General features: G+C 42.4%; 1 protein-coding gene across 5 annotated transcripts in view; it reads left to right on the forward strand.

The window, feature by feature from the left end:
- ARMH3 (armadillo like helical domain containing 3) overlaps positions 1-19,359 on the forward strand; it is a 122,216-nt gene that overhangs the window by 79,878 nt on the left and 22,979 nt on the right. For all 5 annotated transcript variants that reach the window (XM_083443813.1, XM_083443810.1, XM_083443812.1 and 2 more), the window contains one exon: positions 12,314-12,392. In XM_083443813.1, the coding sequence (XP_083299939.1) occupies positions 12,314-12,392 (79 nt within the window). The remainder of the gene's footprint in view (positions 1-12,313; positions 12,393-19,359) is intronic.

The raw sequence follows: 19,359 nt of genomic DNA on the forward strand, positions 1-19,359 counted from the left end.
AGTGGAGAGTTTGGACCAAACGTGATCCACCTGGAGCAGGAACCGGCAAGCCACTCCAGTATCCCTGCCAAGAAAACTCCATGGACAAAGACAACAGGCATATAAAAGATATGACGCTGGAAGATGAGCCCCTCAGGTCGGAAGGCGTCCAACATGCTACTGGGGAAGAGCGGAGGACAAGTACAAGTAGATCCAGAGCTGATGAAGCGGCTGGGCCAAAGCCGAAAGGACGCTCAGTTGCGGATATGCATGGAAGCGAAAGGAAAGTCCAATGCTGTAAAGAAAAATATTGCATAGGAACCTGGAATGTAAGAACCATGAACCTGGGTAAGTTGGATGTGGTCAAAAATGAGATGGCAAGAATAAACATTGACATCCTGGGCATCAGTGAACTAAAATGGACGGGAATGGGCGAATTCAGTTCGGATGACTATCATATCTACTACTGTGGGCAAGAAACCCGTAAAAGAAATGGAGTGGCCCTCATAGTCAACAAAAGAGTGGCGAAAGCTGTACTGGGATGCAATCTCAAAAATGATAGAATGATCTCGATACGAATCCAAGGCAGACCTTTTAACATCACAGTAATCCAAGTTTATGCACCAACTACTGGTGCTGAAGAAACTGAAATTGACCAATTCTATGAAGACTTACAACACCTTATAGAAGTGACACCAAAGAAGGATGTTCTTCTCATTATAGGGGATTGGAATGCTAAAGTAGGGAATCAAGAGATAAAAGGAACAACTGGCAAATTTGGTCTTGGAATTCAAAACGAAGCAGGGCAAAGGCTAATAGAGTTCTGTCAAGAGAACAAGCTGGTCATCACAAACACTCTTTTCCAACAACACAAGAGACGACTCTACACATGGACATCACCAGATGGGCAGCATCGAAATCAGATTGATTATATTCTCTGCAGCCAAAGATGGAGAAGCTCTATACAGTCAGCAAAAACAAGACCTGGAGCTGACTGTGGCTCAGATCATCAGCTTCTTATAGCAAAATTCAAGCTTAAACTGAAGAAAGTAGGAAAAACCACTGGGCCGGTAAGATACAATCTAAACCAAATCCCTTATGAATACACAGTGGAAGTGAGGAACAGGTTTAAGGATTTAGATTTGCTGGACAGAGTGCCTGAAGAACTATGGATGGAGGCTCGAAACATTATACAGGAGGCAGCAACGAAAACCATCCCAATGAAAAGGAAATGCAAGAAAGCAAAGTGGCTGTCCAATGAGGCCTTACAAATAGCGGAGGAGAGAAGGCAAGCAAAATGCGAGGGAGATAGAGAAAGATACAGGAAATTGAATGCAGAATTCCAAAAAATAGCAAGGAGAGACAAGAAGGCCTTCTTAAATGAGCAATGCAAAGAAATAGAGGGAAACAACAGAATGGGAAGAACCAGAGATCTGTTCAAGAAAATTGGAGATATGAAAGGAACATTTCGTTCAAAGATTACCATAATAAAGGACAAAAGTGGTAAGGACCTAACAGAAGCAGAAGACATCAAGAAGAGGTGGCAAGAATACACAGAGGAACTATACCAGAAAGATATGGATGTCTCGTACACCCCAGGTAGTGTGGTTGCTGACCTTGAGCCAGACATCCTGGAGAGTGAAGTCAAATGGGCCTTAGAAAGCATTGCAAATAACAAGGCCAGTGGAAGTGATGGTATTCCAGCTGAACTATTTAAAATTTTAAAAGATGATGCTGTTAAGGTGCTACACTCAATATGCCAGCAAGTTTGGAAAACTCAGCAGTGGCCAGAAGATTGGAGAAGGTCAGTCTACATCCCAATCCCAAAGAAGGGCAGTGCTAAAGAATGCTCCAACTACCGCACAATTGCACTCATTTCACACGCTAGCAAGGTTATGCTTAAAATTCTTCAAGGAAGGCTCAAGCAGTATGTGGACCGAGAACTCCCAGAAGTGCAAGCTGGATTTAGAAGAGGCAGGGGAACCAGAGACCAAATTGCAAACATGCGCTGGATTATGGAGAAAGCTAGAGAATTCCAGAAAGACATCTACTTCTGCTTCATTGACTATGCAAAAGCCTTTGACTGTGTTGATCACAGCAAACTATGGCAAGTTCTTAAAGAAATGGGAGTGCCTGATCACCTCATCTGTCTCCTGAGAAATCTCTATGTGGGACAAGAAGCTACAGTTAGAACTGGATATGGAACAACTGATTGGTTCAAAATTGGGAAAGGAGTACGACAAGGCTGTATTTTGTCTCCCTGCTTATTTAACTTATATGCAGAATTCATCATGCGAAAGGCTGGGCTGGATGAATCCCTAGCCGGAATTAAGATTGCTGGAAGAAATATCAACAACTTCAGATATGCAGATGACACAACCTTGATGGCAGAAAGTGAGGAGGAATTAAAAAACCTTTTATTGAGGGTGAAAGAGGAGAGCACAAAATATGGTCTGAAGCTCAACATCAAAAAAACGAAGATCATGGCCACTGGTCCCATCACCTCCTGGCAAATAGAAGGGGAGGAAATGGAGGCAGTGAGAGATTTTACTTTCTTGGGCTCCATGATCACTGCAGATGGTGACAGCAGCCACGAAATTAAGAGACGCCTGCTTCTTGGGAGGAAAGCAATGGCAAACCTAGATAGCATTTTAAAAAGTAGAGACATCACCTTGCCAACAAAGGTCCGTATAGTAAAAGCTATGGTTTTCCCAGTAGTGATGTATGGAAGTGAGAGCTGGACCATCAAGAAGGCTGATCGCCGAAGAATTGACGCTTTTGAATTATGGTGCTGGAGGAGACTCTTGAGAGTCCCATGGACTGCAAGAAGATCAAACGCATCCATTCTTAAGGAAATCAGCCCTGAGTGCTCACTGGAAGGACAGATCGTGAAGCTGAGGCTCCAATACTTTGGCCACCTCATGAGAAGAGAAGACTCACTGGAAAAGACCCTGATGTTGGGAAAGATGGAGGGCACAAGGAGAAGAGGACGACAGAGGACGAGATGGTTAGACAGTGTTCTCGAAGCTACAAACATGAATCTGACCAAACTGCGGGTGGCAGTGGAAGACAGAAGTGCCTGGCGTGCTCTGGTCCATGGGGTCACGAAGAGTCGGACACGACTGAACGACTAAACAACAACAGCTTCACTAACAACTGCTTTGTAAATGAATGCCTTTTTGATGTTTATGGATGTTTAAAGAATCTATGTCCCAATCAGGCACTGTTATTGTCCAATGTGAACTCATTATGGCTCATTGGGTACAGAGGTGTTTTATTTCCATAGGTAAGCTCTTGCCGACATGTGACAGATATGCTGTGTGAAAGGTTGCTGTGAATGCCTGCTTTATATGCCTTGTGACTGGTAAATGGTCACACTGAAGTGGTTAATCTTTGGACCTCTGCTATCTACTCTGGCAGAAGTCAAAGAGCAGTGATTTAAGAGGGGTGGGGGATGAGAACTCGGATACATCACTCATCTTAAATCTACAGCCATGCGTTGCAGCAGAAAATTAGCTTATTCTTCAAGCCACAGAGATAGACTGAATTGCTTAATAACCAGAAAGTGATGAGAGATAGAAAATTGAGTGCCGGGGAAGGAATCAAAAGCATTCAGTGTGTTCCCTTTTGCTAGCAAACGGAGCCAGATGAAAACAGAGAGGCTGAAAAGCTGCTGAAGGTTCAGCCTACACAAGCAGGCTCTCTTCTGTACTTTCCCCCCTGCTTCTTTAAAATGGGATGTGAGGCTCCCTCAACACAGAATCCATCTACCACACAAAGAATACATCCCCACTTGACAGGAATGAACAGGTATAACAGGCTGCTTTCTCTTACCATCTGACAACACTGCTGACTCAAATATTTTTCTGTACCCTTAAAAAGAATCTGCTTATACTGTCTGATGAAACTATCCCTTTGTTTTGTTTCCCCCCCCTGCCGTTTATTTTTGTGGCTAGTGGATCCCTCCTTTTAAAGCGTAAACTCACTGGTTTATTTTTATGCTCATTACTGAGGAGGAAAACAACCCTGACACTTTGCACGGAGGAACAGCAGCCTTATCATTAAAGCTGGGTCAGGAGGAAAGTCCTAGCTGCAGCAAGAGCTTCCTCTTTGGCTGCTTCTTGAATGGTTTACTTGACTTGAATTCACAATGGCAGAAGCCATGGGAGCTGGTTCAGAATGTCAGCAACCTCTCTGCTCAGGGTTGCCCATTACAGCACTATTAAGCCATTGTTTAAAGATTATAGATTGGGTTTTGTGTGTCAGCTAGCATATGGTGGGATGTTCTGTTACCATATGCCCTGGTTGACACGCCTGTGTGCACTTTTCAGACATGGACCCTTAACATTTGGAGGGGAATTTTGAATGTTGTGTTAATGCTGGTGTTCAAGTGCTACTGAAATCTGATGTTCTTTTTAAAGAGAATTGAAGAGGCCTGAGACAATAGTATTCCAAAGGAGTGCAGTGAATTTTATCAAGAAGAAATTAATGAAACAATTTATTTAAAGCACTTAATCCTAACTAGAATTTATGGTGCTAATAAATGCTCAGAACTGTTCATTATTCTGGCAACTATAGGCAACTATAGGTAAAAGCAGGAGCTAAGCAGAAAAGCAAGCATGTGCTGTAAAATATCCCAATTCTCTAGTAAGAATATGTAAGTATGTAGTAAGAAGAAGGGGGTGGGGGAGAGGACGTTGGGCACAAATAGATGGTTTTAAAGTGATTATTTTTGCAAATGCTAGGAAGTTGGGCACAATTAGAGGGTTAATGTAAATGCTAGGGGTTTCTGGGGTGAGATGGGTAGAGAAGAGAGCAGGTTTCCAGGGGGTGCAAATAAGTGAGGATAGCAGAGCAGAGAAAGAGGTGCTTTTCTTGGGGCAGGGGCACAGTGTGTCATGAGGGAAGGTATGTGAATAATGCAGTGGTTTGGCAAAGAGTTAAGAGCTGAAGAGCTTATGCCTTAGGTGTGCAGAAAAACTAGGTGCAGAAAAACAGAACAAAATTCGAGGGGGTGTGGAAATAGAGAGGTGATAACTTTTGTTGGCTTATGGACCAACTAAGTAAAGAGGAAGGAATTAGTGGAACTCATTACCTTTCATTATCTGCATAGCTGACTGGTGGTGAAGTGGAGGCAATTGGGCTCCAGTAATGAAAAGGGAGGAACGCAGGTGGGTTGAACCACAGAGCCAAGGACTTGCCGATCATAAGGTCGGTGGTTCGAATCCCTGCGATGGGGTGAGCTCCCGTTGCTCGGTCCCAGCTCCTGCCAACCTAGCAGCTCAAAAGCACGTCAAAGTGCAAGTAGATAAATAAGAACCGCTAAATAGGAAGGTAAACGGCGTTTCCGTGCACTGCTCTGGTTCGCCAGAAGCGGCTTAGTCATGCTGGCCACATGACCCGGAAGCTGTACGCCGGCTCCCTCGGCCTATAGAACGAGATGAGCGCCGCAACCCCAGAGTCGGCCACGACTGGACCTAATGGTCAGGGGTCCCTTTACCTTTACCTTTAATGAAAAGGGAGATGGAGGAGGATGGTAATGCAAGATTTCTCATGCCATCAGACATCTTTGGGAGAAAGAACCCCAAAAATCTGGAGCAACTAACTCTGGCTTTTTTGTCCAGGTTTAATAAAACAACAACAGCAACAAAGAATAGATTCCTGTTACTTGATGGCTCATTTAAAGCATTATTGGGATGTTAAAAGTTTTAAAAGGTGCACACAGTTTGAGCACTCCCACTTTGCTCCTGCCACAGTGGATCAGGGAAACAGCAATTGACTTACTGTTGCATCTGAATCAGTTCTCATGGTTTGCTTCCCTCCCTATAAACCATGATCTGAAGCCAACATTTCTTTTGTGGGAGAAACAAGCCACAAGCATGGAACTTTTGCCCAGTGTGACTAAACAAACCATACCTCTTGGCTCAGCATTATGTCTGAATGCATCTTCTATGCACTGAAGGAGACATAAACCTGGCTTTCCCCTTAACCTTGGCTTGAAGATTGCTTGCCTTTCTAATCAGAAGCTTTCTGCCAAACAGGTGTGTTCTTTTGCAGATGAAAAGTCTGCCTTTGTCTCTTAGCAGGCTGACTTTCAGTTTGTGCTAAAGCAAATTCATTAATGTTGAAGAATTTCAGTGAATTTGTGTTGCCACTTCAGCGATGGAATATGCGCTAGTCAAAGGAGCCTTAGCACAAGGTTGTTTCCTGCCCAGTTCTGTGCAAGAAAATTACTTTGACGTTCATTTGCCATGGAAAATAGTGTCTGTCTCAAACAGCTCTGAGCTTAAGGCAAATCAATATCCTGTTTGTGGCTAATCTATAAATTAGGAGACCTGTCCAGAGTATTCTGGATCCATAGCAGAGACCTGAATTACGACAGTTTTGCTCTCGAGTAGTTAATTCTTAGATAATTTGCCTCACAGTTGCATTATTAATCTGAAAAAGAAATGTAGAATAGCATGGAATAGATGCATATTTAAAGCACAGTGCTGTTTAAAACAGGGCTTTTGTGTTTATACTAATGTGCAGTTCAGAGACTTTATGAGAAGATAGAAGTTGGGGTGCTGTGAATAAAGCACATTGCTAAGGGAAGAGCCAATTGAACCCAGCTTCAGATGTGAACCAGGGGATTAGTACAGATTTAAAAATATTTTTTGCTGGCTTTGCTTTATTCTGTTTTGCTCACCTACTTCTGGAATTGAAACAGTGAGGAGGATGCATTTGAAGAGAGTTATGTCACAGTTGCCTTGATTATAGCCTATATCAGATTTGTATAAGCATGGTAACAATAAACTTATCCAATTGAGTTAATTGCTCAGAGGCAAATTATCTCATAGCAATGTACTCCAGGGCAAATTTCTTACTTGAACAAGTACCCATATTTAAACTTTTAGAGCACAGGAGCACAGAACGCTGTTTATACAGCTGCAGTTCATTTGCCCCTTTAGCTCAGTGTTGCCTACATTGACTGGCAGCAGCTCTCCAGAATTTCATGTGCCTCTCCCAGCCCACCTGGAGATGTCAGGTTGAACTTGGATCGTTTGGTATGTATCACATGTACTCTTTCACTGAGCTATGATTCTCCCCACAATTTGATATGATGAGTCAGGGTAGTACGCATCATGTTCAAGAGGAAATTAGTGCTCTCATAAAATCTGTTTGTTGTTTGCATGAAGCAACAGTAGTGGTAATGTTAGGCCTGCTGACTCTACCTGTATTACCACCAGTATCCGGAGGAAGTTGTAAGCAAATACACTAAAGGAGTACTTGAGTTCTATGGACATAACCAGGGTTGGGTGTCCTCTGTCTTTTGGCTGAAACAGTTTAAGTATATGAATGCTCACTAGGAAAAGAGTAATGGCCAAGCTACACATTATGTAATATCCACACCCACATTATGTATTCTCTCTACACCCACACCAGTGTTTTATTCCAAAAAACTTGCCGGCTCAGGTGGCTATTTGCCTTTTAGAGCTTAAAATATGTATATATAATTAAAATCTTATAGCAGAATAAAGCTGTATCAGAAATAAAACTAGTGTGCAAAACAAAAAACAATTTAAAATTAAGAGTCGAGTTTTTTAAAAAAGCTTGTGTAAACAGGTAAGTTTTTAAGAAGCATTTAAAAGCTTATGAATTGCATATCATTCCAGAGGGAGATGGTGAATGTTATCACTACAAGGCCTGTAGTAATCTGGTAGTTGCGGAACCACCGGCAGGGTCTCATTGGAAAATCTAAAAAATTGCCCTGGTCTGTACTGGAGGTCATGGTATTCTAGCTATTACTTAAAAATATGTTTTTCAATTGACAATACATATGAGTAGTTCGACAAGCATCACTCTCCTGGCTCCCACTCTCAGACAAAGTACTCGGACTCTCAACTTGAGAATTCCCAAAGGCTTTATTCCAAAAGTCATCACATAGTTTAAACATAGATTAAGATACAGGCTACAGAATTGGTAATTCAGAAATAAAAGTGTAGGATACATGGTTGGCAGAAGCTAACACATTGTCACAACAGCTGACATGTCCACTTTGCTCCTGCTTTGCAGAGTGGGGTGGTCACTGTCAGTCTCATGATTCATGTCCCAAACAATGGGACTGGACAAGCAAGTGGGCACTCCTGTATGTAGGCTGGATCTGCTTGCCAGCACATTTAACAGCACATCTTTGGAGATGGAGCCAGCTCACTATTTGATTCAGGCTCATTTACCTCCCTGGTTGCCAGGGCAATCTCAATCTCCAGAGGCAGGTTGACAGCTGGGATGTCCAGCAGCATCTGGGCAGACTATCTGGACCCCTCCTCTTATTTCCCACTCTCTCTGATAGATCCTGCCAAGACCATCCCTCCTTGTTTGTTGCCATGGGGCTTTTGACAGTCACTTTTGATTGCTTTTATCAATTTGTTTTTATTGATTTATTCTATGCTCTGACTCTATAGCTGCCCATAAGGTAAATTTACTTGGATATTTTATTCTCCGTTTTCCCCTTTTCATCCTTCTGTCATATTCATCTCATTTCACATGTTTGGTACTCCTTGTCAGTTATGCATGGCTGTCGTTAATAAGGTGGTACTATAAGGGAAGACTGAAATCTTTGCAAAATTGCTGCTGAGCTCTCCACACCTGAAATCTAGTATAGCGCTAAGGGAACAAGGATTGCTGCTTGTGCAGCAGAACATTCCCCCTTCCCTCATGTGCCCCTTAAATCTGTTCTAGGGGTTGACCATGCAGATTTGCCGTGGGTGTCCATGGGGGGCGGGAAGGGGAGAAGGTCTCATTGTGCAGGTGGAAATCCTTGCGCTGACAGGGTGGTTTGTTGAATACCACCCAATATTTTGAGAACACTTGAAGGGTTAGCTCAAACTTTCTCTCAAGGAAGAGGGGCCCCTGAAAATGATGACTTCACCCTAGTCTTTCACTCTGGAGTTTATGGACAGGCACCAAAGTCTGATGGAACTTCCTCTGGATGTCTACAATTGTCTTGCATTGAGCGGTCACTCAGCTGCTCTCCACACACCCAGTTCCAGGCTTCAGAAGGCTTAGTGAGTTTCCCAGGGGATCTAAAAGATGGCAGATGGGAATCCCTCCATTCATAGTTCATTCTGTGGCCTCTTTACAGTTCTCCTTTTCTAGCTACTTAGAAGAGTGCTTTATAGCAAGCTCTCTTGTTCAGAAGTTCTGCAGAATAGGACTATGTAGGAAGGCTGGATCTGACTAAATTAAAGTGCAGCCATGTGTTATCTGTTTATGAAGGAATCCCTCCCTGCACCTCATGAATACCATATGCTCCTTCTTACCATAGGCTGGCAGGGATAAAAGGTCATGCTGCATGTAGCTTGGAGTGAATCAATAACTCTTATAAGTGCTAAGCCACACCAAAACTAATTATTTTTGTGGTCCAGAAATACATTAGTGTTGCATTATGATGCTGGCATAAGCAAGTGGAATCCATCAAAGTCACTGGTCTCAGTTGGTGGGGGAGAGCAGCTTGCTTTGAGAAGAAGCTGCTCCTCCTGTTGCAGGCAGTGTTAAGGGGAGTGCTGAAGGGAAAGTGGAGGAGCGATCCCTGCTTCCTTCCCATAATACTTCTTGATAGAAATGTTCTAGCTACATACTACTCTGCCCGCCCTTCCAAGAGAGAAAAATTGGACTTACTGTGAAGTTTTATTGGTTTACCTTACCAAAGTCCTAGGGTGTGTGAGTGTGTTATGAATACAATATTTATAGAGGATATCACCTAGGTTGGGGACTCCTGGGGATTTCCAGCTACTCTTGTTCTCTTTGGATTGATAATAATGTTGTTTAATATTAATGTCCCCCCCCCCCCTTGAATTCAATGTTTAAGTTTAGATATATCTATATTGAGAAGGATGTGTGTGTTTTGCTCCTCCGTTACTTGTTTGTAGCAGTAGGTAAAGCGTCTCCTTAAAGAAACTTTATTCCTACCCTGGCACTAATCTCCTTGATAAAGCATAGTGGGCTGAGAGCCAATTCCTTCTCATTGGATGAATTCAACTCTCTTTTTACAAAGGGTTTTGCTTGTCCCCCTTTGCTCATTATGGGACACTGTATTCTGTACAATGATTATATAAAAGCAAAATTATCAAAACAAAGAATTTTAGCATGCTTATGCGAGTGTTCTCTAGTAGTTGGAATAAGGAATGGATTCTAAGGGTTCTGTGTGCAAGAGGTTTGGAGAGAGACCTTAGTTCCAAGAACTAAGAAAAGTTTTAGGTTAGGGAAAAAGTGCAGCCTTTGTAGGCAATCGTTTGGATCGTTTCTTCATCTCCTTAGTGTTCATGTAATGTATTGACCTCTGCTATGTCTATGAAAGCAATTTACATTTAGAAGAGCTGTTATCACACTTACCATAAAGAAATCAGTATTTTTATTCGTGGAACCGGGAGACATTTAACAACCTGAAACAAAAAGGAAGTTCATGCTTTATCTCCATTTGCCTTTGTTTTGTTTTATTTTGTGTTGGTCACAAATTGCATTTGTACGTTGTGTGACTTAATTTTATTTGCACTTTTATATACCACCTTGCAATCCGTTGATGGAGGGTGGTTTAGAAATATTCTCAATATATAAAAATACATTTTGATTGTCTTAACTCCTAAGACTCTAATAGCCTTGTACGGGGATTCAACATTGTATTGAGGAGTAAGTGGAAGTTATTTGAAATATCATATTGTTCTTGTCAGCATCTCCAATCAGCTGTGACTTGTTTATTATGCACTTTGCAGATAAGGTTGCTTACATGCTGTCCACCTTTGATGCTATAATGCTATAGTTGGGTCAGAAGTGTCATTAGTATCATATTTTGCTGTTGACTATCTGTTTCAGTTAATATCACATTAGGCCACAGAGAGCATACTTAAGAAGCTACATGCAACTGTATACACAATGCACCATAGGCTGCCCCGGCTGATAAAATTTGCTTGGGAAGAACTCGACTTAAAACTGTCTCCTCTAATATACAGTATTGTCTTAGTGCTGGAGATTTTCTGGTAATATGACTGACAAATCCTCCCAAAATAGTGGTGCTATGGGACAGTCATAGGTGGCTCATATGGTATGGTGCAGCTGCAACATTAGTTTCTCAGCAGATGGATTACTTTTGCTTACCAAGAAGTCAATACGATACGAATTTGGCAGTCCTGCTGGCATGCTTGCACTGCGCTAACTTCCCTGCCACACCTCCCATCTCCTAGTAAGTAACAGCATCACAACTGCTGGGAAACTAGCATAGCAGCTGTTACCCTGGCAGCTGAGACCACATAACACCAGTCCTGAAATACCTACATTGGCTCCCAGTATGTTTCTGAGCACAATTCAAAGTGAGGGAAGTGAGGATGCAGGGAACTAGGCAGAGGGCCTTCTCAGTGGTGGCACCCGCCCTGTGGAATGCCCTCCCACCAGATGTCAAGGAAATAAACAACTACCTGACTTTTAGAAGACATCTGAAGGCAGTCCTATTTAGGGAAGTTTTTAATGTTTGAAGTTTTATTCTGTTTAATATTCTGTTGGAAGCCGCCCAGAGTGGCTGGGGTAACCCAGCCAGATGGGTGGGGTAATAATAATAATAATAATAATAATAATATCTGTTTCTGAGGACAGCATAATTGAAGTGTGAGAACCATTGTGGCAATTTCTGGATTTTAGTACTACCTGAGACCACAGTGCTGAAAGATTCCAACAGGCAAGAAGTATCATACATGCAGACAGGCCCGATGCCAGCATTGTTTTGCAACTTTGAAAATGAGCAACCCATGTCTACATTCAGCTCTTGTGTAGCAAAACATAAGCTGCTTCATGTTTAGGGTGACTGTGAACACTGGAGCCATCAGAGGAAGGGAAATTGCTGATTAATACCTAGAACCTCATCTCCTCAGCTGCATTGTTTGTTAGATCATAATTACTGAGAACCTTTTTTTCTCTCTCTGAAAAAATATATATAATCTGTTTGAAGCAGAAATATCCAGATGACTGAACAGACCAAGACTATATGTATGGATATATTATTCTAGAATCTGTTTCAGGCAAACTCAAGAGGAGGGCTTCAAGGACCAGTTTAGTATGGTGTCAAATAAGAAATCCTAGGTAACTTAGTAAGCACCAGATGGTCCTAATTTCTATTGGTTTTCCATGTAGAACTGATATGTGTAAATATATCCCTTTGAGCTGTTGATTTTAAACTTTGTCAGCTAAAATGACACCACAGCTATGCAATACAATAGAAGAAAAGGCTTCTTTGCAACACGTAATGGAGAATATTTTCACTCTCCGACCTTCATACATGAATGTAAAATTTCTCTCTCTGTTTCAGAGCCATTATCAACCATTTCAATCCAAAGATAGAGTCTTACGCAGCTGTGAATCACATCTCACAGCTTTCAGAAGAACAGGTAAGTTACATGCATCTTTTTAATTCTGTTATTTCTTATGGTGCAGTGTTCAGAAGAGTTCACCCTACTCTGTCCCGGCTGACTGCATTGGAAGCCTTACATTATCCCGAGCTAAGGTTTAGCAAGCTTTCAAAATAGCAGCCCATGAGCAATAAATGTGGCCTGTTCTGCCACATGGTTAAAGTCTAGGAAGACAGAGCTGTGGCCCAGGAAGAAAGACTTTTTCCAAGACTACCCTGAATTGAAAGAGAATGCACAGCAGGGTCAAGGTGGTTTCTCATTTGCAAATGTGTGCTTGATAAGTGATGACTCTGGAAATGCGCAGTGAGATCTTGGCAAACATTTGGAGTGCAACTTAATTTGGGGGAGTGCTAGGATTATGTGAACATACGCAATAGTTGATGCTGACTTTTCAGTGTAATGGAATTCACTAAGCCATGAATAGCTATTTTAAGTACATTTCTAAATGAGGAGATTTTTCATAGAGAGAGCAATTAGGGTTATATTTTATTTTATCATAATTCAACCTGATTCCTCTACTTCCTTGCCTGTCAGAGCTGTGTAAATGGGCCTTCCTGAAGTTAAATAGCTTCAGGGAGGAAAAGGTTGACCTTCTTGTCCATTTCATTAAAACACACACAGAGAGAACTGGGGCTTAGGAATTTTGAAGCTTGGCAGTAGCTAGTCATACACTCGGTCCACCCTTCTTTCCCTTCAGTTACAATTTATTATGTTGATGCATTGCAAGATAACCTGAAGGTATGGGTTAATGATGCAGCATCCTTGTTCTTGTTGGCTTTCCTTTGTACAGTTCCTCTGCAGAAAGAGTACTTACTGCCAAGCTCCCGACAATCTATTCAACTTAATTTTCTTGCCAGGAGTTGCTGTACCCGTTACTATGTTCTATGATGTTGTATTTTACAGATTCTCATTCATCTGTTCACTGTTGATTATATCAGCCTATGCTTTTTTTACTTCTTTTTTTAAACCCTTTCAGCACGTGCAGTAATTGAAAATGGGGCCCTGGATGTGGGAGGCTTCGCAACCATGCTTGGCTTAGTCTGCTAGTTTTAAGAAAGGGAAGCAGCTTCTCCCTGTCAGTGCAGTGGAGCATTCATCCCCCAGCAGTTCAGGGAGGTCATGCTGAATTCTTTCTTCACCACACGCCTGTGCTTTAAATAAAACCACCCGCAGCAGCAGGCGGCAGGTAATGAAATCAGCTCTGATGCACAGAGCAGTTTGAGGAGAGATTATTAGGAAGCAGGGAAGTGGTTTGATTTCTTCTTTCAAATGGAAGCATTACCCCAAAGTGGCAGAAAGATCAAAATAGAGAGGAGTTAATTAAGAAGAGGTGGGACCTCCGGATGGCATCCAAAGGAGGAAGGTCTAGGCTAGGGCTATGCTAAATGGTAGCCACTTCAATTTTGTGCATGGAGGTAAAGCTTTGGAGAAGGGGTGGAATGTTCAGTGAACACTCAAATTTTGTTTACCTTCCTATCTCCTCGCTGCTATTCACTGCCTGGTTTTTTAAACTGGAACATCTTCCTGGGACTAATGAACCTAGCCAATCACAGATCAGGTAGTGAGAGTAATGATTTCACTGAGGGCAAATGAAGCCAATATATTTGTTTATATTTTTTGTTATTAAATTTGTATACTGCCCCCATCATCTGTAGTCCTCAGGTCAGTTTACAACATAAAAATACAAGGCCAAAAAACCCCTCAAGAACAGAAACAAATCAATAACCACCCACACCTCCTTCCAGCAGGTTGCTTTGCCCTCACCATGAACCATGAGATCAGAGATTAGGGATAGGAGGGATCTTGCACCTGTTGTCAAGGCAACCAGGCTTGGCTATCTTGGTCATTGCTACATTGGACTGGGGTGGATTCATTGGTTAATAGTCTTTGCTGTCACTGTCCCCACACAACAGGTGAACATTTGAGCGCCTTTTCTTCGACCCTTCCAAAAAAATAAAAATAAAATGAAGGAAGGGTCTGCATTTTGTAGATGCTTGAAAGGTTTTGAGAAACAACTCTCTTTGATTCAGCATTTCTCTATATGTCCATCCTAAGAGGGCCTTAGATCTGCTTCTGCAGGGAGAATCATGGAATCATTCTGGATATGGGATTCTGCTCTATTTTTGATTTTTTTAAGCTAAATATTTCTGAATGCTTCTGCTTTTAACCAATCTGATAATGAGCTAAAATATATATTCCAGTGTTTTGAACAAATAGCTTGACTAGATAGCACACATAGACTGTTAATCATATTAAATACATTGGCTAAAGCAGTGGGAGGGGGAGAGAGCGCAATATTTTTTGGCAGTGGTGTGTTGTAAGCATTGAATATGATTTTTTGAAAGGATATCTCCTGTTAAAATCTGATAAGAAATTCAATTTTGTAACTTATAAATAATTAAGTAAATTGCATGATTATTCATGGGTTATATCAGTGCTCTTTTGTAATCCTAAGCATTACTACTATCAAGCACACAACTACCAGCATTGTAGTAGATAGGAGAGAAGTTACATCTGGTGAAAGGTCTGGCTATCCGGTTTTCAAAACTAGGGAATGTCATTGTGATCAGGTCTACCCCACCCCCACCCCCTGGCTATGCAGGCAACTCCACAAAGCAATTGTTGCATCCAGGCATTGTGATTTAGTTAACATGCTTCTCAGTTTGTGTCCACATGCAGGCTTTCCCAATTTTATAATACGTAGAGTACTTCTTATTGTTCACTATGCATTTGCCTCTCAATACTTGCTCATTTTTTGTCCCTCCATTTCATTTTCTACTCTACTGGATGTGGATGTGGGGAGGATAATTAAGTTTAACCCTCAGAGTGTGTGGGCTACTCTGCTGGTCACTCCCCCAAAGAGATGGACCAGAACAAGCCATATTGTGGAAACCTTCAAGCGACTGCTGTAATTTTTGCTGCACAGTCAGGGCAGATGTATTCAGCCAGTTCTGTCTTTGTGCCCCGTTTCTTTCAATCAGCTGTAGCAAAACTACTATATCATGCTGTCATTCCACATTGTTATTCTGCATTGTCATGCATTTCCTATCTAGTTCTCCTGATTCAAACCTTTAGTAATTTTGCTGGGATTGTCTGTCTCATGACATTTAGCTCTTCCCTTAGTGATTACAGTTATGATGTAATAAGAGCTCTGTTGCTCAGTAATACTAATTTGTGTAAAGCTATTAGCTAAATTTTCTTCTGCTCCCTCTGCTTTTCATCAGTTTATTTCAAACAAGTTTTTAAAAGCAAATAAACTTAGGAGTTGCTGTTTGCAGGCTCACATATCCCCACCATGATCCTAAGTGCTGTGCTCTGTTCTCTTTACATCTGGGTATGTACTGAGTCCCCAGCTACAAGTAAATTAATATAGTAGTTGCTTTAAGTGGCTGTTCTTGGTATTTTGAGCAGGAAAGAATATGTTCAAGCTTTTTCAAGCCACTGTTAATTTGTTTCATGGTCAGGTCATATATCCATAAATGTCTTTGTGCATGTGTATTTAGTACTCCAAAACCGATACAAGAAAGATCTGAAATGGTCCTCATTGTTAACAGGCTCTTTCATACACACTCACCAAAATCACCACCAGAATTTCATAAATGTCCAGCTTTCATTTATGTATGAAGTGTACTCCGGAATTTTAACCTTTGTTTTCTGGGGCTTGCATTCCAAGCTCATGGATGAGATCAGCTTGCTGAAGTGGTGGTTTTCTTACTTCTAGTACACATTGTGCTAGTTTACTGTTCGAGTAGCACACATGAGTTATGTAATACCTTGTGACAGCTTTAGAGCATGCATATGACAACATTAATTGTGTCCCAAAAATATCCCTGCTTAACTACAAAGAGAGAGAGAGAGAGAGAAGCCTCAGAGCAATTGCTTTAGTGCCTTTTAGTGGCTTCCATTAAATTTAATGTATTGGTTGCAATAAAACAAATGTCACTGGAGCAGGATGGAATGGGCAGAAAAGCCACATTGGAGACAGGATTGGCTTGCCATATACCAGGGGCAGTTTATCGTCCAGGAGAGTTGATCCCTCCTTCCCCTGGTTTTTCAGCCATTTCATAAATGCATTTTCTAATTCAGTTATATTTTAATTACATGGAAGAATCAAGGCTTTTCAGGGCAGCAAGTATACTTTGGCAACTATGTTTTCTGCGTTTATCAGACTCACTTGTATCTATGTACAGGACTTAGCTTGACAGTTTAGGAAAGATCTTCAAGTGCAACTTCTTCATAGTTTAGAAGCAAAAAATATTTCTTTTTGATAACTAAAGGGGAACACACATTACAGGTTTCTGTCTGAGATAGCCAAGATGCCAAGGTAAATTAATTTTTTTAATTACTTGAATTAAAATTAATTGAATTCAGTTACTGCAAACAATTAAATTTCCAAAATATCTGTCAGGTTTCCCTGAGTACATATGTGATGGGTGGAATTCAATGTCACGCTCCTCCAAATGTTCCATCTGTGCAAGCATTGCAGCTTGCCAGATGAAGCAATCCCCCCTCTCCTACCGCTGTGTGCTATTCTTGGATTTCTCACTGCCCCTGAGCCACAGTCAAGGTACATGGTGACGGAGGAGGAGGAAGAAGAAGAAGAGTTTGTATTTGATATCCCACCTTTCACTCGCTTTAAGGAGTCTCAAAGCGGCTAACATTCTCCTTTCCCTTCCTCCCCCACAACAAACACTCTATGAGGTGAGTGGGGCTGAGAGACTTCAAAGAAGTGTGACTGGCCCAAGGTCACCCAGCAGCTGCATGTGGAGGAGCGGAGACGCGAAGCCGGTTCCCCAGATTACGAGACTATCGCTCCTAACCACTAGACCACACTGGCTCTGTGTGCACACTGGAGAGGGTGCAAAAGCACAAGACTTTCACTGATGGGACACATTAGGTTAACTTTGCCCATTATAATCAGCTCAATGAAAAGATTACAATTTTTGCAAGATCAGGATGGAAGACATTCCTCTGATGGGGTGACACTTGTCACCAGATGTGACATGCAGGGTCCAACCAGGTCTTCTGCCTCATCTCCAAAGGGAGGAGCCATTCTGCCCACCAAGCCAACCCAGTTTGTGGGGGCCTAGGTGGTGGGTTGAATGGCTCTATATAGCAGTTTATCTTCTGACTATATGGTGTGTGTGTGCTTTCCAATTTTTTCTAAACTCTTTTTTTATCCAGTTTGGTTGAGTGTGTTCCTTCCTTTCCATGTTCTCATTCTGTCTCCTGCCGTGAAACATTAATTTTCTTCTTCATTAGTTTCTTTCCAGCCCCTTTCTTCTTCTCATTCAACCCATTAAGTGTTTGTTCTCCTTCCTCCCCACCCACCATCCCGGTGTGGTTCCCTGGGGTGTATGTGGGGTTTATTTTAGGAGTGATGATGAGGAGTCCTGGGATCCTCAGAAAGGGTCTTGGAGGGTAGTTAGCAGCGGTTTCTCCTTTTGTGATTTGTCTAGTGACACAGAGCACAACAGTTCCCAGTCACTTCTTCCAAGGGTGGAAATGTTTAAAATGGTCTTTCAGCCACACCCCTCACTGCTCCATAGTGAGCTATTCAGCCCTGCTCTCTGGTTCGAGGTATTCCAGCACCTTTAGTTCATCTGGACTGTCTGTGCTCCTTAGCCTTCTTGGCAATTGGTGTGTGGGCATCGTTTGAGAACAGAGCAGCGTCAGGTACATCTCACCAATAGACTAGCTTGGCAGGAGCATCATTTTGGATTTCATGCATGTCTGCAGGTAGTGGCTTCCCACCAGGGAACTAGCTCAGCGGGGAGGCCTGTTGAGGCTAGGGCATTAGGTACTAGGTGCATCATTCCAATAAACTGGCTAGGCAAGAATACATTTCCTGTTCTATAGGTGTTTAGTAGTTCACTGTCACAGGAGTGTGCTAGTCAGTAATAACACAGTTCAAAGATGGAGTTAACTTTCTATTAGCAAAAACATGACCTCCACAGACTTGGTTGTGTGTCAGGCCTAATGAGCAGAGTAGCTCATTCCCAATGGTCTTCTTCCATGAAAATCAGCAAGACTAAAAGTCCCTGCCTCCTCACCAGGGCTTTCCCCAAGCAATCAAAGACCTCACCTGCATGCAGTCAACCTCTCCTCCAAACTTTTCATATCTCTTCTGGTTCTGGGAGACAAGTGGGGAAGGGAGCTTGCTGCAGCAGGAAGAGGAGACACCTGTGACTCTTCGTCAGCCTGACTCATTTCTGCCTCTTGGCCTCCTTCATCCTACTGTCCTGCTTCAACTTCTGCCTCTGATTTTGGACTTCTCTCTGCCACAGACTCTCCCAGCTCACTAAGTCCTGTTCCCTTTTCAGCTTCTAACACCTCCTCTTCTCAGTCTTTTTCTTCTGACTACTGATCGTTGTCCCACCACCACTCCCTGGGCTTTGAGCCTTCTCCAGCTGGTTCCTTCCATCAATCCTCTTTCTCCAGCCAGTTCATGGCAATGACTGTATCCTAGGTATAGATTAAATTTGAATTTAGACGTTTGAATTTAGAAATTATAGGTGGTAAGCTAGGTAAAGGTAAAGGGACCCCTGACCATTAGGTTCAGTCGTGACCAACTCTGGGGTTGCGGCGCTCATCTCACTTTATTGGTCGAGGGAGCCGCGTACAGCTTCCAGGTCATGTGGACAGCATGACTAAGTCGCTTCTGGTGAACCAGAGCAGCGCATGGAAACGCCTTTTACCTTCCCGCTGGAGTGGTACCTATTTATCTACTTGCACCTTGACGTGCTTTTGAACTGCTAGGTTGGCAGGAGCTGGGACCGAGCAACGGGAGCTCACCCCGTCGTGGGGATTCGAACCGCTGACCTTCTGATTGGCAAGCCCTAGGCTCTGTGGTTTAACCCACAGTGCCACCCGCGTCCCTAGGTGGTAAGCTACTAATGCATCAAAGTGAACACAATAATTTCTGCTTGCACAGGGAAACTTCCCT

This window comes from Podarcis tiliguerta (assembly GCF_965153285.1).
Source record: "Podarcis tiliguerta genome assembly, chromosome: 5".
Classification (NCBI taxonomy): Eukaryota; Metazoa; Chordata; class Lepidosauria; order Squamata; family Lacertidae; genus Podarcis; species Podarcis tiliguerta.